At 43.2% G+C, this 22,992-nt stretch overlaps 1 protein-coding gene and 1 non-coding gene across 4 annotated transcripts; one reads left to right on the forward strand and one right to left on the reverse strand.

Moving 5' to 3' along the window:
• Positions 1–696: 696 nt before the first annotated feature.
• On the reverse strand, positions 697–22,967 carry LOC106577366 (PHD finger protein 3). Of its 3 annotated transcripts, XM_045701773.2 has the most exons (19): positions 22,831–22,967; positions 22,053–22,137; positions 21,315–21,577; positions 21,024–21,155; positions 19,128–20,505; positions 18,768–18,915; positions 18,384–18,527; positions 17,723–17,777; positions 17,367–17,493; positions 16,074–16,230; positions 15,715–15,831; positions 13,301–13,429; positions 12,639–12,801; positions 12,112–12,409; positions 9,999–10,146; positions 8,517–8,606; positions 7,868–8,063; positions 3,204–3,611; positions 697–3,063 (listed from the first exon to the last, which is right to left on the reverse strand). In XM_045701773.2, the coding sequence occupies exons 3-19, from the start codon at positions 21,550–21,552 to the stop codon at positions 1,607–1,609; spliced, it is 5,385 nt and encodes a 1,794-aa protein (XP_045557729.2). In that variant the 5' UTR covers positions 21,553–21,577; positions 22,053–22,137; positions 22,831–22,967; the 3' UTR covers positions 697–1,606. The 3 variants fall into 3 exon arrangements, with proteins under 3 accessions (XP_045557729.2, XP_045557731.2, XP_045557730.2); XM_045701775.2 differs by lacking the exon at positions 22,053–22,137; XM_045701774.2 differs by lacking the exon at positions 22,831–22,967 and having other exon boundaries at positions 22,053–22,720.
• Positions 13,882–13,957, forward strand: trnaa-ugc (transfer RNA alanine (anticodon UGC)). Its single transcript has one exon. It is a non-coding gene; the product is annotated as a tRNA-Ala (tRNA).
• Positions 22,968–22,992: the final 25 nt, after the last annotated feature.

A 22,992-nucleotide genomic window follows, 5' to 3' on the forward strand; every position in this document is an offset into this window, starting at 1 on the left:
ATACACTATTTGTATGGCAATCCAAGTTGTATTCATTATGCACCAAATGGAAGAAAACACAAACAAGGACAACTTCCTGGAATTGTTAATAAGCTCGTTGTTTTTTTATCCATTGTGTGCCCTGATGAACACAACTCTGTTGAAACTGCCAGCTCCTCAGTAGATGGTTAATACCCTAAGTATTCCAAACATTAAGAACACCTTCCTAAAATTAAGTTGCTCCTCTCCCTTTTACTCTCAGAACAACCTCAATTCTTTGGGGCATGGACTCTACAAGGTGTCGAAAGCATTCCACAAGGCTGCTGGCCCATGTTGACTCCAATGATTCCCACAGTTGTGTCAAGTGGCTAGATGTCCTTTGGCTGGTGGACCATTTTTGATACATACAGGAAACTGTTGAGCATGAAAAACCCAGCAGCATTGCAGTTCTTGACACACTCAAACTGGTGTGCCTGGCACTACTACGCCATTCAAAGGCACAAATCTTTAGTCTTGCCCATTCACCCTCTGAATGCCACACATACACAATCCATGTCTCAAAAAAAATGTTTTACCTGTCTCCTACACTGATTGAAGAGAAACTCAATAAGGGATTCACCTGGTCAGTCTGTGTCATGGAAAGAGCAGGTGTTCTTAATGTTTTGTCTACTCAGTAAGTCTGATTAGAATATACATTCCTCTCATAAAAAGGACATCTTTCTTCTCAACAATACAAAGATCAACTTTATTACCAGCTGTACATGAACACGGTGCAGAAGGCACACTTGATTTTCCAATGTCCTTGACAAGCCAAAATGTACATAGACAATATTTGTCGATAGAAAAAAAACAATTTATTTCTGTATAGCAATTTTAAAAAATAAAATGGAAAAACCAGAACAAGAGAAGCTGCTTTAATTAAAATGTTTTGTTTTCTGCTACTCAAATGGTTAGTTTCTCTCTCCGCTGTATTAAATTCATGTGAAACTGCTGAAGTCACCAGAACTTTCCCTCCATCTCTACTCCAACAGTCCATCTGGGTATGCCTGTTATTGTGTTTCATGCTATAGAAAACATTAAAAGAATAGTTCAGCCATTTTACATATTAAGATTTGTTTCTTTACCCTGAAAACAATCTATGGACAAGGGGACCGACTACAATCCACACTAAGTATTAGCAACATTAGCGTTTTGCGATCATTTCCCTGTCTAAGTCAATCTACCGTGTTTAGCATGTGTTAAATATCATGCCCAAATCATTGCTGCCTCCTTATCCATAGACTGATTTTAAAAGGTATGGAAACATATGTCAAATCATTGAGCTATCCCTTTAACCACTTGTTGTGATCCATATCAGAGCACAATGCTCAGTGCACCAAGTGACACGCAGAATACAGAAATATACGGTAAAATTAACACTTAAAAAACTGGAGATGTTCAAAACTTGAAATATCACCTCAAAGCTTTAACGGTTGGTTTTTAAGAAAGCAGATTTCAGAATGTGTTAATAATCCTACTGAAAGTGTTGACCTCTACTGGATTTTAAAAAGAACATATATAAAAGGGACAATGCCAGTAAAACTGTTGTAGGGTAGACCATCTCGGGGTGGGTAGTACAAAAGAAAACTCATGAGTGACTGTCTTTGGAACTTCTCCTCGATTTCTCATAATCAGAGTCTCTCCTGCTGTGTTTGTGACGGTTCCCGTGGTCACCGTCGCTATGGTGACGTTCTTTCCTCCTCTCACTGTGACCGTGGCGCTCGTCTTTAGAGTGGTGCCGGCTCCCTCTGTGGTGAGAAGAAGAGTCTTTACTCCGATCTCTCTCTCTGCTCCGGCTTCTATCACGTTTCTTTCCCCTCTCTTGGCTGTGGTTCCGGCTCTTCTCTCCGTGACGGGACTCACTGTGGTGCCGGTGCCTCCCATACTGGTCCCTGTCCTCCTTCTTGTGGCCCGACCCGGGCTGCCTGTCCCAGGGGTCGCTGTACAGAATCCTCTCTGCTGCCCCCTTCTGGTCCTCTTTGGCAGCGGCAGATGGGGGCAGGTTCAGGTTGGAATTGGATGACTCAGCAGAGGCAAACCTCTGAGGGTCACCACCATAAGCTAACGGTAGCCCCCCGGGGAAAGAGTTGGGAGATGTGGGTCCTGGACCAGGCTGAGCCCACTGTGTTATTCCAGCATGATTCTGCATCTGTGGGTCGTGAGGTGGCGGGTACATCATGGGTGGTGGGGGGCCAGTAGGGTAGCTGAAGTTGGTGGGTAGCTGGGGCGGGTGCTGGAAAGGTGGCGGTGCGGTGTTACAGAAGGGGGGGACAGGTGGTGCTGGCTGGTACTGGAAGTCTACAGGAGGTCCTCCAGGCTGGAGAGGGATGGGACCATAGGGACCAACCTGTAGTGGGCCATGGTCTGGAGGTGGGGGGCGTCTGTAGTCAGTCTGGTGGTGGTGGGAGGGGTATCCGTGCTGAGCTGCCATAGGACGATACTTCCTGGTGGTCAGAACAGGAACAGGTTGGGGGTGATCCTGTGATCCTGCTGATTGGACAGCAGTTGGTTCTTCAGTCATATTGGAATACGCAGAGCTTTTCTTCAGGATTCCACTCGGAAGGGGTTTTGGTGTGGGGACGCTTTCCTCGACAGAAGCGTTGGACGTGGCTGTAAGAGACAAGAGAATAGGTGTCTTCTCTTCTTTGGATTTGTCCTTTTCGCACAACGCCGAATCTCCTTTGTTTAAGGAGCCGTCTGTGTTGAGATCCGTGGAGAGGCTGGCCAGGAACGACTCTGTCGAGACGTCTGGAGGTTTGTCTTTCAGAGAGACCGACGGGCCTCGGTAAGCCACACCCTCCTCTTTCACCAACGCGTTGTTGTTAGCGGTAGACGTTTCAGCCAAGCTGGAAGACACAGGTTCCTCTGCTTTGACCGGTTTGGGTTCCCTCTTCTTGATGACAAAACCAGTCTGTCTGTGAGCACCAGCGCTGGGAGTCTTAGTGGTGGTGGAGCTTCCTGGAGTGGTTGCTGCTCCTCCGTCAGCCTTGGAGGTCTGTGGAGCCGAGGGCTCTCGACCATCATCACCCAGCAGTGGAGGGTTACCTGAGGAAGGAAGGAGCAAGCCGAAACGTAAGGTGTGGTTCAAAGACATGTTGCTATTATGAGTTAAAAGAAAAATAAACAAAGCTTCAAAATTGCAAATGGTGTTCAAGTGAGCACAGGCCTTTTATGTTTAGGTTTACCTGAGAAGTCTGGCAGGGGCAGAAGCTCCCCGCCCCAACTACGCAACACCCCCGGAAGGAAACGTAGTGGTTGGTACCCCTCTTCAGTATCTTCAGCTTCAGCTTTCTCAGAGATGTCTGTACTAGACTGTTCTGCTGTGACCACTTCCTCAGCTGTGTTCAGCAATGGTATCTCTTCTCTGTCCCTTTCTTTAGTACTTGAAGCGCACAGAGAGGAGATGTAAGAGTTCTCCTCCTCCTCCCGGGTAACTTCTTTGTCGTTTACAGTAACCGTAGTTGTCGCCGTCTCAGGTTTGCTCTCCGGTATGAACCTGGCCGTTTCGTTGATGTCGACGGGCAGGAAGTCCCGTTTACGCCTCTGGCGAATGATCAGGCCCAGCAGGAGGTTGGGGCGGTTGTTTTCCAGTCCTGTTAAAGAGCAACACCAATGAAAAGTAAAACATTTATGAAATAAAATCATAAAAAATGATTTTATAAATGAAACATTGGTTGGCCACACCCATGTATTATTTAGACAGTCCATTCAGAATAGATTCTTATTTGACAAAGACAACCTAATAACATAAAAGTAGGCTAAGTAAATGTTTTTAGATATTAAAGCGTCATGATTTACATTGTGAGAATATTGCGCATATTCCTTCATAAAAAGGTAAATGGGGTGTGGAATCATCATGGGTTGGTTTCCCAGACCCAGATTATTAGCTAGAACAGGGATGGGCAAACGTTTTGGCTCGAGGGACACAATGAGATTTCCAAATTCAACAGAGGGCTGCACATTTTTTGGGGGACCAATTTGTCAAAATCTATTTGCGGGACAGATAAAGGGCAGTTATTTCAAAATAGATACTTCTCAAGCAGCCTAGGTGGAGTAGACATTATGGTGCTCGTGAATTTCCTTTCTTTTTCAGCTTCAGACCAACGCCTACTACGAGTTGCTCGACCCGGTGTTAGAACTTTTAAGCTTCGGCTGAAAAAAGGTGTTAGCATGGTCAGAAATGCTACAAAAAAGGTAGCACATCGTTGGTTCTTAAATGGAATGAAATGGGCACGTGAGAGCGATAAGTTACGTAATAAAAACAGCTGCACCTATGGTGCCTTCAAAAAGTATTCACATTACTTTTTCCACATTTTGTTGTGTTACTGGCAGAGATGTTTGTCACTGGCCTACACACAATACCCCATAATGTCAAAGTGGAATTGTGTTTTTCAAAATGCTTAGAAATTAATAAAAAATGTCAAGTTGAAATGTCTTGAGTCAATAAGTATTCAACCACTTTGTTATGGCAAGTCTAAATAAGTTCAAGAGTAAAAATGTGCTTAACAAGTCACATAATAAGTTGACTGTACTCACTGTGTGTAATAGTGTTTAACATGATTTTGAACGACAACCTCATCAAAGATTTTTTCCAATGCCTCGCAGAGAAGGGCACCTATCGATCGATGGTTTAAGCTTGGTAAAATTATTAATTCACTTCATGAATAAACCCAGTCACTAGAAAAATACAGGCGTCCTTCCTAACTCAGTTGCCGGAGAGCAAGGAAACCGCCAAAACTTTAAATTGGATAATGAAACAATTTCTGTAATCCAAACATTTGGAATGGTCCGTGGGTATTTAAACAATAATCATGTCAAATCAGTTGTTGTTTTGTGATATCATTAACCTGTTATGGCTAGGGGGCAGTATTTTCACGGCCGGATAAAAAAACGTACCCGATTTAATCTGGTTATTACTACTGCCCAGAAACTAGAATATGCATATAATTATTGGCTTTGGATAGAAAACACCCTAAAGTTTCTAAAACTGTTTGAATGGTGTCTGTGAGTATAACAGAACTCATATGGCAGTCAAAACCCTGAGACAAATCCTGACAGGAAACTGAAATCTGATGTGTGGATATCACTTCAAACATTTTCCATTGAAACACACAGTGGCTTGTGAGTCATTTAGCACTTCCTAAAGCTTCCACTAGATGTCCCCAGTCTTTACAAAGTGTTTTGAGCCTGCTACCATCAAAATTGACTGAAAGAGAGGATGTTTACCTTGGTCACAGGAAATGGGCCATTACCATTGTGACGTCGGCGCCCATGGGTACTCTCCCTTTTCGAAACGTTTTGAAAGACAATGCAACCATCCCAATGGAATATTATTGAAGCCCTGGTTGAAAAAGCCCCTAAAGATTTATGTTATACAACGTATGACATGTTTGAACGAACTTAAATATATTTTTTTTGCCAGACGCACACGGTACATTTTCACTAGCCTTCGGAGCGCGCTAACGCTATTGGGACATAAATTAACTTTTTTGAACAAAACTACATTTGTTATGGACCTGGGATTCCTAGAAGTGCCTTCTGATAAAGATAATCAAAGGTAAGGGATTATTTACAATAGTATTTTTGATGGTTGATCGTTCCAAGATGGCTCAAAACATGTATAGCCTAGACTATTTTTCTGGGCATACCACGTCGTTTATTGCAAAGTGTGATTTCCCAGTAAAGTTATTTTTAAATCTGGCAAAGAGATGGCATTCAAGACATGTTAATCTATAAGTCTTTGACTGACAATATTACATTTTAACAATGTTTTCGAACAGTAATTTTGTAAATTGTAGCGCTAATAAACCGGAAGCATTTGAGGCAAAAGATTTTCTGAACGTCACGCGCCGATGTAAAATGCTGTTTTTATATATAAATATGAACTTTATCGAACAAAAAATGCATGTGTTGTGTAACATGATGTCCTAGGAGTGTCATCTGATGAAGGTTGTCAAAGGTTAGTGCTGCATTTAGCTGTGTTTTGGGTATTTGTGATGCATGCTAGTTGCTTTGAAAATGGCTGTGTGATTATTTCTGGCTGCGTACTCTGCTGACATAATCTAATGTTTTGCTTTTGCTGTAAAGCCTTTTTGAAATCGGACAACGTGGTTCGATTCAGGAGAGGTATCTATAAAATGGTGTAAAATAGTCATATGTTTGAGAAATTGAAGTTATAGCATTTGAGGTTTTGCATTTAGCATGACGCGATTCCACTGGCTGTTGATTAGGGTGGGATGCAAGCGTCCCACTGGCCCAGAGAGGTTAAATGAGAATTGTTTTACCCAGTCAGTAATCGTGAGCAGACATTATGTCAGCGTCATGGAACGCCCCCTTTTGCCAGAGTTTATAAAAGGACTCCTAACGAGATTTACATTAGACCAGACAGCATGGAGCGGTGGCTACACAGCTGAGAAATGGTTTAAAACTTTAGACCAGAAAATGTGGAGCTTTGATAATGGTTGCCATTTAACTAAAGACCAAAACATGCCGGGTTGCTGCCGGTGTGGACAGTGGTGTTAGCTGTACCCTGAATAATCAACCAGTTAGACCAGTATACGGACATCACAAATGTTTCTTAAACTACAAGATCCTCTGAAACTCGACGAGTGAAGAAGACTAAGACATGCACCACTTGCAGCTCTGCATGTAAAGTAATATAGAACTTTGACCAAAGACACGAGGAAGATTCCATCAAATGACCATTGGAACATCTGAAGGACCCAGGCTAACGGACAACCGTAGACTTAAAACAACCAGAGATTCTGTCAACTGACTTCCCAGAAAATGGACTGGGCGATTCCAATAGAGAGACAACAAAGACATCCAAGCGTAAATATGTGCTGCATTTCTAAATCCGAATGAACGGTTGTTAGGGTGCTAAATATCCATATTTATGATGAGCATATTATTCAACTGTATGTACGGTAGTTGAATTCCTTTGTCTCCTTCTTTTCCCACCCCTTTTATTAAAATGCCATCATATCAGGTTAGTCCACTAGGGACTTTTCATTGCATCATGTTAATAATCAGTATTCAATACTATATTGTGTGTGTGTGTGTGTTTGTATTTCTGTGTGATTATTTCATTAGTTAGTAAATCAATAATTAAGCCAATTTGTGTAAGCTGATTCATCATGGAGACTAGGGTTCGTGCAGATTTATGGGATATTACGACGTTCAGAATGAGACTGAAATAGGAGCAAATGATTAATGGATGACAGATAGCATGTCAAGTTTCTGATATTCTTGGGTTAAATCAGGGATTAACTTTTGGGTTCAGTTAAAGCAATTAACTTTTGTCCTGAATACAAAGTGTTACTTTGGGGCAAATCCAATACATTACACTACTCTCCGTATTTTTAAGCATAGTGGTGGCTGTGTCATGTTATGGGTATGCTTGTAATCGTTAAGGACTGGGGAGTTTTTCAGGATAAAAAAGAAACGTAATGAGCTAAGCACAGGTAAAATTTTAGTTCAGTCTGCTTTCCACAAGACAATGGGAGATTAATTCACATTTCAGCAGGACAATAATCTAAAAACACAATACCAAATCTACACTAGAGTTCCTTACCAAGAAGACAGTGAATGTTCCTAAGAGGCAGAGTTACAGTTCTGATTTAAATCTACCATTGAACTTCAACTTATTATACAATTGTGGGAGCCATTAGACTAGAAAAAGATTTGAACAGAGACAAGTGAGCATGCTTTTCAGTCTAGGAGTAGGCTTGATCTGGGTCTGGGTAACCAGTACCAGATTAATCCAACATATTTTCTTTGTTTATTAGGATCTCCTTTAGCTAATGAAAGTCTATTCGCCCAATATACGTAGAGAGCAGTTGGTTGTTACCTGGGCCATCAAAGGGAACCAGTTGGTGTGGGACTTTCTCAATAGCACCCAAGGGGATGAGATACATGTCTTTGACTTGTTTCAAGTTGTTGGCGACCACACCGAAGCGTTTACGGCTACTGAAGTAGGCATAGAGCAGAGTGTAGTGGATCTCATCCTCGTCGGTCTCAGGGGAAAAACGAATCAAACACACCTCCTGAAAAAAGATCAAAATAAAGGAGGAAAGAAGTTCAATTTAACTTAATACATTTATTTAACTAGGTGGGAGAGTTAATAAGTCATTCATTGTAAATAATAATTTAAGTGTCAGGGAACATGTACAATCCAAACAAATCTCAGACTACATTTTATGCATCGTACCCCAAACATAGCTACTAGCTAGACCGCTACTATTCATCTCCAGTTCAGGCACAGATTGTCTTGGAAAGATGAATATACTTTTACTGCCCAGGCCACCCATATGTAAAATGTTTGCACACATGACTTAGTCGCTTTGGATAAAAGTGTCTGCTAAATGGCATATCATATTTGTATATCATACTTGCTCTCGCATCTAGGCCAGGTTACTGTAAAAGCTCTTCATGACAACTTCTGATGTTTAAATTCATTTATCATATTTCAAGCAGGTCGGCCTACACTTTGAACGTACCTTTGTTCCAGTGGCTCTGATCTTGTCCAGGTAGTCCCATACAATCTGTGGGGAGATCCTCCCACCCATCTGGAAACTCTCCGGCAGATCCTGATAACAGGGATTATCACCATTTCATCCGATTGATTTTATAAAAAAAAAAACTTGTCATATTCCTTTGAGCATGGTGAAGTTATTAATTACACTTTGGATGGTGTATCAATACACCCAGTCACTACAAAGATAGAGACATCCTTCCTAACTCAGTTGCCGGAGAGGAAGGAAACCGCTCAGGGATTTCACGAGGCCAATGGTGACTTTAAAACAGTTACAGAGTTGAATGGTCACGTTAGGAGAAAACTGAGGATGGAACAACAGGAGGAAGCCTGTACAGAATAAAAATAATTCCAAAACATGAATCCTGTTTGCAATAAGACACTAAAGTAAAACTGAAGAAAAAAAAAAGAAAACAAAAAGGTAAATAAACTAACTTTATGTCCTGAATACAAAGTGTTGTGTTTGGGGCAAATCCAACACATCACCGAGTACCACTTCATATTTTCAAGCATGGTGGTGGCTGCATCATGTTATGGGCATGCTTGTCATGGGCAAGGACTAGGGATGGATATATATATATATATAATTATTATTTTTTAATAAAAAGAAACGGAATAGAGCTGCTTTCTAACAGATACTGGGAGACATTCACCTTTCAGTAGGACAACCTAAAACAATGCCAAAAGTACACTGGAGTTGCTTACCAAAACAACATTGAATATTCCTGAGTGGCCTAGTTACAGTTCACTTGAAAATCTTTGGTAAGACTTGAAAATGGCTGTCTAGCAATGATCAACAGCTAGCTTGAAGGAATTTTTTTAAATAATGAGAAAATATTGTACAATCCAGGTGTGCAAAGCTCTTATAGTAACCCAGTTTTGTTATGCTAGAGTTTTTCTTCAACTTTGGTATTGTATTGTGTTGATCGTTGACAAAAAAAAATCGAATGAAATCAATTTTAATCCCACTTTGTTTCAACAAACTTTCTGAAGGCGTTGTATTTCCAAAACGTTGGTTTACTTTAATGTAGCTGGTAGCTAGGTGTTGATAGAAACTGGCTGACTCATTTAGTGCTAATGTAGCATTAGCAGGCTGGTAGGGCTAATGTTAGCAGGAGGGTAGGGCTAACGTTAGCAGCCTAGTTGGCTAGCAACCTTGGAAGTTGATTTGTAACAATAAATTCATAAAGTATTTGCTTGTGGTTACGTTTATGCTATCTACCCTTCAACGTGATAGTTTGTTGAGTTGTTAATATAAATGGCATTTAGATAAAGGCATTCCATAACTAGAAAATCTAAAAGCTGTTGTAACACTATCACTTTCATGAATAAGCATTAGAGGATTTATAAACACATTTACACTATTTAAAGCATTATATTTCATTGAAGAAAAACAAAATATATGATGCATTTATATGAATTAATAAATATCTTTGTGCAGTTTTACCTCTGTCAGGTGGTCCAGGACACCGGATACAGGGAAGGCTTTAGTGAGGAGCTTGGCCACAGCAGGCATGTTGACAAGCCCTCTCCATAGAGGCTGCAGGTTGGACAGGAAGGAAGCCTCGCCATCTCTGCCACTCATAGACACTGACCTGGAGTCCAGGAATACAAACAACTTTAGAATAACCCTGCACTTAATTCTGGTTTATCGGTCATTTAATAATAAACAGTACCAGTCAAAAGTCTAGACACATCTACTCATTCAAGGATTTCTTTATTTGTGCGATTTTCTACATTGTAGAATAATAGTGAAGACGGCAAAACTATGAAATAACATATGGAATCATGTAGTAACCAACAACAAAAAAAGTGTTAAACAAATCCAAACATATTCAAAGCAGCCACCCTTTGCCTTGACGACAGCTTTGCATTCTCTCAACCAGCTTCATCAGGTAGTCAGTCACCTGGAATGCATTTCAATTAACAGGTGTGCCTTGTTAAAAGTGAATTTGTCTAATTTCTTTCCTTCTTAATGCCAATCAGTCGTGTTGCGACAAGGTAGGGGTGGAATACAGAAGATAGCCCTATTTGGTATAAGACCAAGTCCATATTATGGCAAGAACAGCTCAAATATGCAAAGAGAAAAGACAGTCCATCATTACCCTAAGACATGAAGGTCAGTCAATCCAGAACATTTCAAGAACTTTTCACGTTTCTTCAAGTGCAGTTGCAAAAACCATCAAGCGCTATGATGAAACTGGCTCTCATGAGGACCGCCACAGGAAAGGAAGACCCAGAGTTACCTCTGCTGCAGAGGATAAGCTCATTAGAGTTAACTGCACCTCAGATTGCAGCCCAAATAACAGACACATCAACAGTTCAGAGGAGACAGCGTGAATCAGGACTTCATGGTCGAATTGCTGCAAAGAAACCACTACTAAAAGGACACCAGTCCTTTGGTCTGATGAGTCCAAATTTGAGATGTTTGGTTCCAACCGCCATGTCTTTGTGAGACGCAGAGTAGGTGAACGGATTATCTCCGCATGTGTGGTTCCCACTGTGAAGCATGGAGGTGGTGCTTTGCTGGTGACACGGTCAGTGACTTATTTAGAATTCAAGGCACACTTAACCAGCATGGCTACCACAGCATTCTGCAGCGACAGGCCATCCCATCTGGTTTGTGCTTAGTGGGACTATCATTTGTTTTTCAACAGGACAATGACCCAACACCTCCAGGCTGCGTAATAGCTATTTGACCAAGAAGGAGAGTGATGGAGTGCTGCATCAGATGATCTGGCCTCCACAATCACCCGACCTCAATCCAATTGAGATGGTTTGGGATTTTTTTATTTAACTAGGCAAGTCAGTTAAGAACAAATTCTTATTTACAATGACGTTCTACCGCGGAACAGTGGGTTAACTGTCTTGTTCAGGGGCAGAACGACAGATTTTTAACCTTGTCAGCTCGGTGATTCGATCCAGAAACCTTTTGGTTACTAGTCCAACTCTCTAACCACTAGGCTACCTGTCGCACCACAGGATGAGTTGGACCGCAGAGTTAAGGAAAAGTAGCCAACAAGTGCTCAGCATATGTGGGAACTCCTTCAAGACTGTTGGAAAAGCATTCAAAGGTGAAGCTGGTTGAGAGAATGCCAAGAGTGTGCAAAGCTGTCATTAAGGCAAAGGGTGGCTACTTTGAAGAATCTAAAATCTATTTTGATTAAACACTTTTTTTGGTTATAACATCATTCCATGTGTTATTACATAGTTTGATGTCTTCACTATTATTTTACAATGTAGAAAATAAAGAGAAACCCTGGAATGAGTAGGTTTGTCCCAACATGACTGGTACAGTATATTTTCTAAATACATTTAGAATGGCCGTGTAAGTAACTCAACACCACTTTACTTTGTATGTTATTTTTTGTGTGACAATTACATTGATAGTCTTTGTGATTCCAACACAAGGACGAGAATGACGAAGAACAATATGGCCACTGTGCTTTGCCTTCTCTTTGGGTTGGAGGCCGTGTTACTGGAAATTGACTAACATTTGCGGATGTAAACAGGGGTAACTGACTGACTGTTCTGGGTAATTGACTGATTGATCCACATACCTCCCCTCGTAGTTGGAGAAGATTTTGGCGCTGAGGAGGCTCTCCTCTAGGACTTTGAGGTGAAGGTCGTCGTCCTTAGCAGATGAGGAGGAGGAGGGTGTCTCTCCCTCTGTAGAGGTAGTGGTGGCAGACGGTGTGTTCTTGGTCTGTCCCTCTGTATTGCTGGAGGTAGTGGTTGTAGACTGTGTGTTCTTGGTCACTGCCTCTGTAGTGCTGGTAGCAGACCGTCTCCTCACTACAGTAGTGGCCACTTTCACCACTTTGGTAGGAGCCTCCTCCACAGGTGGAGCCATACGACCTTCAGGATTTACAATTCCATTTAGTCCAATAGAAAACCACTGGTTAGACTTGACTTAAAGCCACAATTCTGAGTTTGTGGGGCTCATTTGGCATGTTTACCTCTTCTCCTCCTAATCCATCTCCCCTCTACTTCCATTCTATCTGATCAGGCATCAACACATATCTATAGTACTTCCACTATCCTTCAAAATAAAAGCAGAAACTGAAAGAACAGAATCAGGGCCTACCTGTGCAGATCTTACAGTTGAGGTCAAACAGGTGAGTCTTATGCAGACTGGTTGTATCTTGGAAAATATTGACGCTCTCTGCTGTTGTCGTCGACAACAACGACTTCTCTTGGGGAACTTCCACCGGCTCCTCTGTCACTTTGGGAGCAACCACAGGCTCTGGCTGGAAGAGTTCAAACAACAACAGTAAGAGTTCATAAGAAATGTATAGACACACTGGGTAAACGTCAATTGTATTTCCTTGATTCCTCATTGTCCTCACTGATGCATGTTGAGGTGGAGGCAAGGATAGACCAGGGCATGTTAATTTGAGTAAATACAATTGAGATTCACCCAGAAGTGATTAAAGGTATGAACTATTTCTTAGGAAGAGGACATGCTCAACACTAAATCCTGTTGAACCAATACTCCAGGAGGTCCATAAAGTTGTTAGCAGAACATCTGCAGCGTGTGGGCCTGTCTGTTCATGTCCCTTATTAACCCAGCTTCAATTTTATAAGGACTATGACTAGAGCTGTGGCGGTAACACGGTCACAGTAACATCCCTACCTTTGACCACTAACTATTCTAGAACCCAAAATATAATCACAGAAAAATTTAAAAAGGACCAGCACTCACTTGAACAACAAGCGTGGTGTTTCTTTACATGAGCTGTGTCTTACCTCCGGCTCTATGGCTTCTGGTGCCTTCCCAGGCTCCTGGCTCTCAATCTCTATCTCTCCTTTGTGTGTGATCTTAGTGATGGGTCGCCTCTCCACCTCTCTCTGCTCCTTCTCAATCATCTCAATCGCCTGGGGGGGAACAAGAACATATTGGTGAATGCATCTCACACAGAAAGAGCAATGATCACAGTCCATTTTGGTGAAAGGTCATTCATAGTTCACTTCACACAAACCGTTTTAACTTGTCAACGATAAAGCAATATGATTTGGTATGATGACTAAGTTTAACTTACAGGGAGGTGTGATCAACCAATGAGGTAAGCTATTTTCATTCTACATTGCCTTTTCTATACAGTGTTTTTAGGGCAGTTTTACCAGACATAGATGAAGCCTTGTCATGGACTAAAAACACACTCAATAGGGGCTCTCTGCTGAAAGTCCTATTTAGTCCAGAATTAAGATGAATCTGTCTGGGAAACCTGTTCTTAGAGAATTAGTCAAATACTTTGAAGGAGGGCAGGCAGTGGGTTTCAGTGTTGGAGGGCAGGCAGTGGGCGTTCAGTGTTGGAGGACAGGCAGTGGGTCCCGTGTGGCTCAGTTGGTAGAGCGTGGTGTTTGCAACGCCAGGGTTGTGGGTTCGATTCCCACGGGGGACCAGTACGGAGAATAAATGTATGAAATGTATGCATTAACTACTGTAAATCGCTCTGGATAAGAGCGTCTGCTAAATGACTAAAATGTTGGAGGACAGGCAGTGTGTGTTTTAGTGTTGGAGGACAGGCAGTGGGTTTCAGTGTTGGAGGACAGGCAGTGTGTGTTTTAGAGTTGGAGGACAGGCAGTGTGTGTTTTAGTGTTGGAGGACAGGCAGTGTGTGTTTTAGAGTTGGAGGACAGGCAGTGTGTGTTTTAGAGTTGGAGGACAGGCAGTGTGTGTTTTAGTGTTGGAGGACAGGCAGTGGGTTTCAGTGTTGGAGGGCAGGCAGTGTGTGTTTTAGAGTTGGAGGACAGGCAGTGTGTGTTTTAGTGTTGGAGGACAGGCAGTGTGTGTTTTAGTGTTGGAGGGCAGGCAGTGGGTTTCAGTGTTGGAGGGCAGGCAGTGTGTGTTTTAGTGTTGGAGGGCAGGCAGTGTGTGTTTTAGTGTTGGAGGGCAGGCAGTGTGTGTTTTAGTGTTGGAGGGCAGGCAGTGTGTGTTTTAGTGTTGGAGGGCAGGCAGTGTGTGTTTTAGTGTTGGAGGGCAGGCAGTGTGTGTTTTAGTGTTGGAGGGCAGGCAGTGTGTGTTTTAGTGTTGGAGGACAGGCAGTGTGTGTTTTAGTGTTGGAGGACAGGCAGTGTGTGTTTTAGTGTTGGAGGACAGGCAGTGTGTGTTTTAGTGTTGGAGGACAGCCAGTGGGGTTTAGTGTTGGAGGACAGGCAGTGTGTGTTTTAGAGTTGGAGGGCAGGCAGTGTGTGTTTTAGAGTTGGAGGGCAGGCAGTGTGTGTTTTAGAGTTGGAGGACAGGCAGTGTGTGTTTTAGAGTTGGAGGACAGGCAGTGTGTGTTTTAGTGTTGGAGGACAGGCAGTGTGTGTTTTAGTGTTGGAGGACAGGCAGTGTGTGTTTTAGTGTTGGAGGACAGGCAGTGTGTGTTTTAGAGTTGGAGGACAGGCAGTGTGTGTTTTAGAGTTGGAGGACAGGCAGTGTGTGTTTTAGTGTTGGAGGACAGGCAGTGTGTGTTTTAGAGTTGGAGGACAGGCAGTGTGTGTTTTAGAGTTGGAGGACAGGCAGTGTGTGTTTTAGTGTTGGAGGACAGGCAGTGTGTGTTTTAGTGTTGGAGGACAGGCAGTGTGTGTTTTAGTGTTGGAGGACAGGCAGTGTGTGTTTTAGAGTTGGAGGACAGGCAGTGTGTGTTTTAGTGTTGGAGGGCAGGCAGTGTGTGTTTTAGTGTTGGAGGACAGGCAGTGTGTGTTTTAGTGTTGGAGGACAGGCAGTGTGTGTTTTAGTGTTGGAGGACAGGCAGTGGGGTTTAGTGTTGGAGGACAGGCAGTGTGTGTTTTAGTGTTGGAGGACAGGCAGTGTGTGTTTTAGTGTTGGAGGACAGGCAGTGTGTGTTTTAGTGTTGGAGGACAGGCAGTGGGGTTTAGTGTTGGAGGACAGGCAGTGTGTGTTTTAGTGTTGGAGGACAGCCAGTGGGGTTTAGTGTTGGAGGACAGGCAGTGTGTGTTTTAGAGTTGGAGGACAGGCAGTGTGTGTTTTAGTGTTGGAGGACAGGCAGTGTGTGTTTTAGTGTTGGAGGACAGGCAGTGTGTGTTTTAGTGTTGGAGGACAGGCAGTGTGTGTTTTAGTGTTGGAGGACAGCCAGTGGGGTTTAGTGTTGGAGGACAGGCAGTGTGTGTTTTAGAGTTGGAGGACAGGCAGTGTGTGTTTTAGTGTTGCTTACGTGTCGATTCTCTCTTTGTCTCCATGCAGCCAGTTCCTTTGAGGCCAGTTCCTCAGGACTCATCCTTATCAAAGTGCCAGGAGAAATCTCCCCTTTCAGAACCCTCTTGAATAACACCTGAAATACACAAGTTATAAAGTCACATAGCTAGATGAACTGATATCAAAACATATTTTAGATTATGTTTGCGATGTATACGTTTCATGTAGTTAACGTTCAAACGTATATAATTGAAACAAAGTACCTACTACAAACTGGGACAAAATCCAGTATAATGTCCATAAAATGTCAGTATCAGAAGAGTCAGTATTGTCTAAAAGAGAATTCATTGCATCAAAATTGTTAACATAACGACTTACATTGTTTTTGGTGTCTTTGAGGTTGAACATCAAGCTCCGGTACTTGCTCTTGTATTTGCAGTCTGTGTCTCTGTAGAAGGCAAACAGCTCTCTCTCAGTCTTCTTGGCCACCTCAGCAGCCTTCTCTGGTGACGCCTGGAAATCAGACTCCTTCAGCCTGAGACAATGTAGGGCACAATAGAGGATTACACAGGAGGAATATAGAGGATCACCACCCTGCTCTACAGGCAGATACACTACATGGCCAAAAGTATGTGGACACCCCTTCAAATGAATGGATTCTGCCATTTCAGCCAAACCTGTTGCTGACAGCCATGCAATCTCCACAGCCAAACACTGGCAGTAGAATGGCGTTACTGAAGAGCTCAGTGACCTTGAACATGGGACCGTCATAGGATGCCTCCTTTCCAACAAGTCAGTCAAATTTCTGCCCAGCTAGAACTTCCCCGGTCAACTGTAAGTGCTGTTATTGTGAAGTGGAAACGCCTCTGGAAGCAACGTCAGCACAAGAACTGTTTGTCTGGAGCTTCATGAAATGGGTTTCCATGGCCGAGCAGCCGCACACAAGCCTATCATCACCATGTGCAATGCCAAGTATCGGCTCGAGTGGTATAAAGCTTGCCGATATTGGACTCTGGAACTTGCTGGATGCCAGGAGAATGCTACCTGCTCCAATGCATAGCGGCAACTGTAAAGTTTGGTGGAGGAGGAATAATGTTCTGGGGCTGTTTTTCAAAGTTCGGCCCAGGCCCCTTAGTTCCAGTGATGGGAAATTTTAACGCTACAGCATACAATGACATTCTAGACGATTCTGTGCTTCCAAATTTGTGGCAACAGCCTGGGGAAGGTCCTTTCCTGTTTCAGCATGACAATGCCCCCGTGCACAGTCAGGTCCATACACAAATGGTTTGTCGAGATCGGTGTGGTAGAACTCGACTGGCCTGCACAGAGCCCCGACCTCAAATCCATTGAACACCCTTGGGATGAATTGGAACACCGACAGTGAGCTTGCCTAATCGTCCAACATCAGTGCCCAACATCTCTAAAGCTCTTGTGGCTGAATGGAAGCAAGTCCCCACATCTAGTGGAAAGCCTTCCCAGAAGAGTGGAGGCTGTTATAGCAGCAAACGGGAACCAACTTCATATTAATGCCTATGATTTTGAATGAGATGTTCGACAAGCAGGTGTCCACATACTTTTGGCCATGTAGTGCATCACCAGACTGTTATAATGGTTATTAGACTAAACAGATTATAAATGTTGTTAAGTTACTGTTATAACATGTTTAATTACCTCTTCAGGAGGATGTCCTTCAGGGCGTCACGGACGCTCCGTCTGATCTGGTCAACAGACACGGGTTTCTTAGAGGAGGGAGACGACGACACCTTGGGCCTCTTGGTCTCCTGTTTCACTGACACTCCTAACGGGACACAGCCACAGAGAGTAGGAGACGTCGCAGAGTAGGGCATGTTCATTAGGACACCTTGTAGTAAAACATTTTAAATGTTTTTTTCCAATGGGAAAACAAGCGTTTCTTATTGGACAAATTCATATAGTCCCTCCCCTTTTACAGTTTCATGCCTACTGAACACGACTCCTGCGAGGGACATGGACAGCAGAATGTAGAAACACACAACACTACAACACACCTGATCTCTGATTTGAATCTTTGACTTCAGTCGACTGTCTTCTTTCCACAGAGTCCTGTTACAGAGTGAGACACAGAATATCACCTCAGTGAGATTCAAAATAATCTTACAAATTCAATTGTATATTAAATGTTTCTTTTTCTTGTTGGGCAGGGGGCTGTGCATCGTGGTGCTGAAAACATAACCACCATTTTAAAATGTCCTCAAAACAGACGTTGAATAGAATCACCATGGTAACCTAACACCCTTCCATCCATGTGTACACATGCAGGGAATAAAGAGGAAGTGAAAAGAGGTCAACCAACCCTTGAGTAGTGCCAACACTGGCTTTCATACATATCAGCTGAATAAACTGAAGAGGACTAAATCTGCACCACTACATTTAATCAATGGTAGGGCTTGTTGAAGATTATGTTTCTAAAACATTTGAGTTAAATGTAAGATTTTGACAACAGATAATATGCATATAAAGGTTTATCATCCAATCTCTTCTCATAGGCTTTAATATCATAAATATGCACTGCCTGATGGTAATCCGATATGTTACAGCTCCATTTAAGATTATTATAATATTATTATCCTGTATTCAGGCCTACATTACATTTACAAAAAAAATAATAATAAAGCATGCATTGCAGACTACTAGCAGAGTGAACCTTACCTTTCTGAAGGGCCTGACTCCCCCGGAGGTGACAGGATGTGGGGTTGGCTGTTTCTGCTTTGCGGCCATCTTGTTGTCCTGGGTCTCAGAGGGCTTCTGTTGTCCCTCTGTCCTGGCCTCCCCCTGCCCAGCACCGCCTGGCTCCTAATGAGGAGAAGAAGATAAATAACATGAAATATTTTTATTAGTATCTATATTATTTTTGTATTTTCAGGACACCATACATTCAAATCAAACCACAAGTTAAAATAAACTTTGAGATAGTGCAACTTAAAATCAATCTATTGACCTTATAGCACTTCAGAGAAATATACTCCCTTCTCCATTAAAAAGTCCATTCAAATCTAAACCCATTCCTAGTGCAGTAGAAATCCATCAACAGACCTTGGTGGTGGTGTACTGGTCCTTGGAACAGCACTGCAGACAAACATACTCCTGGTCCCCCCCCTCCATCTTCTTCACCTTGGCCAGGTCCAGACCAACACAGTCCCCATGGAACCAGTCATCACAGTGCCCACAGCCCACCATGAACCTGAACAGAACAAAACACAGACGTACACAGATGCACAAAACAAACCTGTTTAGAAGAACACGAGCTCACTTCCCAGGGAATATTCTACATGTTCATTGTGATAATTTATCCTAAGATGTAACAACTTAGTAATAACAGGTTTACAATGTTGCATAAGTACTACATTGAATATTCAACTCTAATCACTTTGGTGTAAAGAACACAACTCTTACTTGTTACTATGAGGTTTCTGGCACAATCCACAGTTCTTGTTTGGATCCCACACAACGGTCTCACTGTCTGCGGGTTCCTTCTCTGGTCCCTTCCCGGATTCTTTAGCCTGTTCTTCCTCGCTGGTTTCCTTCTTCACGACAGCAGGAGCGTTGTCGGGGATGAAGAGCTGTGGTTCCTCCACAGAGATGCTTCTGCTGACGTTCCTGCTTCTCTGTTTCTGAAGACACTTGTCTGGCTTCTTCACTTTAGGCTCGTCTTGCTCCTCCTCCTTCTCCTCCTCCGATGTCTCCTTCTGAGGATTGGCACGTTTACATGGTGTCCATCCAAACTGGGGTTGTGGTTGGGTGTCGGCCACATGAGAGTTGGACAGTTTGGTTGTAATCGTCGTCCCTGGCGACATACCAGCAGGACGCTTTCCAGAAGGCAGTGTTTTTTTGACCGGACCGCCACGGCCCATGTCAGGTAATCTCTGCTTTAGTTTCACAGGACGTCCATCTTGCGTCCTCTGAATCTTAGGGCCGGGTTGAGCTGGGTTGAATTCACCTCGCCTTTTCAAGGACACGATGACTTGTTTGGCTTTCATTTCGTCCATCTTGTGCATGTTGCCTCTCTGGTGGAGCTTCTTCCCCAGTGTGTGTTGTTGGGTTCCTTTGGGCCCCTTACCAGCTACCAGGTGCTTGTTCTTAGCTGAGGACAGTGCTGACAGCTTCAGCTTGGGCTGCTGCTTTTTGGCTGGATTATTAGTGGTAGGAACTTTGCTGTTTGGCAGGTGATGCTGCGCTGCTTGCTTGATACTGGCATCTTTCCTCACCCCCGCTGGATCATGCTTCTGAGAGTCACTTTGGTCGTCAAGTTTGGTCTCGACCAAGCAAGGACTACCTGGAAGCGCCCCGTTGGAGACCTGAACGTCATTGGGGTTGACGTAAGGTCCTAGCCCTAGGGGCAAGTCGTCAGCACAGTACTTCACGAAGAGCTGAGCAGCACCCACGCCTCCTCCACCCCCTGCCGTGGGATTCTGTACGTGTAACGGTTCCTCTTGCACCATAGTGTATTCCATCCCTTCACCGTACAGCGAGCCATCCTCATAACATTCGTCAGTGTTTTCAGCTGATGTGAAAGCGGTAAAGGAGGGTCCCGGGAGAAGCTCGATTTTGAAACCCCCGAAAGTGACCGTCAACCTCTGTAACACAACAACGGGCTTCATGGACGAGCCCAAGTCAAGGTCGTTGATATTCACCCTGCCGTCACCCAGGTAAAGCTCTCTCCTTAATTCATCAGCAGTAGTGATCTTCTCACTCAGAGTGGACTTCTTTCTTGGTCTCCCAGGTTTTCCCGGGGGCTTTTTGTTGTTGGAAGACCCTCTGCCTGCACTTCGCTCTGGAATTTAAAAGATGGAAAATGGAGCGTCACTCTCATTTGACAATATAAAACGAAGCAATAAGCCAACCAAAGTGAATTAAAAACTATGCACAACATCAACTTTTCATACTAGGAAAATGAAAGGGTGGAGGGGTACCATGAGTTTGCATGGCTTTTTATTTAGTGTCCTATCTTGTCAATGATAATAGCTGTATTTAGTGTTAATCACAGTAATGCTCCCGGTGTAGTCCTATTTACATAAAGTCCACTCCCACCGGAGACCAAGGTTCAATCCTCGCTCCAACCCTTCAAACTGCTTTTCCCACCTGCCTGTCTCCCCGCTTCCATCCCTTCAAAAACTGTTTCTCCCACCTGCCTGTTGCCCGCTTCCAACCCTTCAAACTGTTTCTCCCACCTGCCTGTCTCCCCGCTCCAACCCTTCAAACTGTTTCAACCACTTGCCTGTCACTACATAACAGCGCAAAAAGAATATATACACAAAATACACTCCATTGTAAAACGGAATTGTTGCTAACCTGGGGTAACTCCTAATGCGTATTTCCTGGGTCTGCCAACAGACCGTTTGACTGGCGGAGTCTCTGTACCAGCCAACCCACCACCAGCGGTACCGAGGATACCCTCTGTTGCACCAACATCAAGATCTGCAACTACGGGGAGAGAAGATTAGAGATTAAATAATAACTTACATTTATTTTAGAAGCATTAACAAACATCAGTAGTTACAAATAGTGGTTTCTATAAACACCCGTCGACTTAGCTTGTACTGTCAATTGAAGTTGTACAAAAGTCATTCTGACTACAAATACCTGTTGCTTCAGCAATCTGGAAGTTGGCGTCTTCATTATCTAAGATATTGAAGTGTGAACTTGCAGATCCAAACATGGGATCTTTATCACTAAGCATGTTCCTCAGTGAGTCTCCCAGCTGGTCGACACCTGTTCCAAAGTCATTACTTGCTTCACATTCCAAGTTCTGCCCTATCAGCAAGGAGTCATCTAACTGGTCACTGGGAATCAAATGGTTGAAAGTGTCCACTACATCCATGAATGCTGTTCCCTTCCTGTCAGCTCTGCAGGAATAAGAGGATAGGGTATTAATAACATAGGCTACAGTACAGACAACAGAAATGGCTCAGATTCAGAACAATCTATTTCAATCTTCAGACACTCTATATCAAATAGGTCCCCTATACTGGAGTCAACAGCCATGTAGGCAAGATCGCTAGTACATTAACTTTCATGACATTTCTAAAAACAGTTCCCGTACAGCAAATGCAACATTGACAAGCTAAAGTTAACTACCATTATTCAATAACAATCAATGGTGGATGACACCGGACATGTGTTGGACATTTGGGTCAGACAAGAGTGGCTGAAAGAGTAGATAGCTGCTGAATGAACAATAGCTAATAAGGATCCTAATAAACGAAAAATATTTCAGAAGAACATCAGTTAGCTAGCTAGCTAGCCAGCCAGCTAGGCTAAAATATATGACGTTGCTAGCTAGGTAGCTAGCATATTAATGAGAAATCAGCTAATACTTACTGTCAGGACTGACAGCTCCAGATAACTTCATTACAGGACTGCAAACACTATGTGTTTAGCTCCGTTTATGATATCTAGAAAGAGTCTAAAACCAAAACTTTCATCAGAGTGGCAGGAATCAGATGCAGACTGGTGCACAAGGTACGGGTCGTTAGCAGCTAGCTACTTCCAGTTAGCATAACAATCCAGCTAGCTAGCATACCTTAACGTAACTTACTGAGGGCGAGGATATACATGTATGCATTTGCGCCAAAACTACCTCATCTTCATGATTTGCTAGTTGATGCTACCAATGGATGCATCTGTGCCATATGCATGGCAGCCTTCGTTGTAAAGTTAGCTAGGCTACTCCTGTAACTGCAGCTAAACATATTGGCTAACCAGTTACTACTTAGCTAGCTGGAAAACAAGCTAGTGCAGGCCTGACTGTGACAGCGACGTGATAAGCTTTACTTAATAAAAGCACCATTCCCATGACGAAATACTTAGTTACTTGGTTGTACAACCACATAATACATGTAGTTAGTTAAGCATGCACAACAAATCATAGCCTATAGAAATAGGCTCGTTTAAAAAGAAATAGGGAAGCTAGCAATTGTACATGTTAGTTAGTTAGTTATCCAGCAGCGAGGAACATGATAGGCCGCGAGTTTGTTTGTAGCCTGCAGCTACCGAGCACATTCAGCACCACTGATCACGCCCCCAATTCGTCTCATTGGACGCCTCCACTGAGGACGTTTCAATATTCACAGCGAGATAAATGTATAATGGCACTTACATTTCTCTACTGTGTCAACGCCACTGCATTACGGAGCGATTCTAGTAGCTTTACACACTGTTTTAGCTAAATCCCCGACACTTCCTCGCTGCGCACCGCCGCCATTCGCCCCTGCCTGCTGCAAAGCTACTCCAAAGATTGTAATAACTAACCCAAGAGAGA

Source organism: Salmo salar, chromosome 18 (assembly GCF_965601325.2).
Source record: "Salmo salar chromosome 18, fSalSal1, whole genome shotgun sequence".
In the NCBI taxonomy this organism is placed as follows: Eukaryota; Metazoa; Chordata; class Actinopteri; order Salmoniformes; family Salmonidae; genus Salmo; species Salmo salar.

Coding starts and splice junctions, on each gene's coding strand:
- LOC106577366 (XM_045701775.2), bottom strand. CDS start 21,552: ATGGATGTAGTGGACACTTTCAACCATTTGATTCCCAGTGACCAGTTA. Junction 21,156..21,314: donor CCAGATTGCTGAAGCAACAG/GTATTTGTAGTC, acceptor CTCTCCCCGTAG/TTGCAGATCTTGATGTTGGT. Junction 10,147..12,111: donor TTCTCCAACTACGAGGGGAG/GTATGTGGATCA, acceptor CCTGGACTCCAG/GTCAGTGTCTATGAGTGGCA.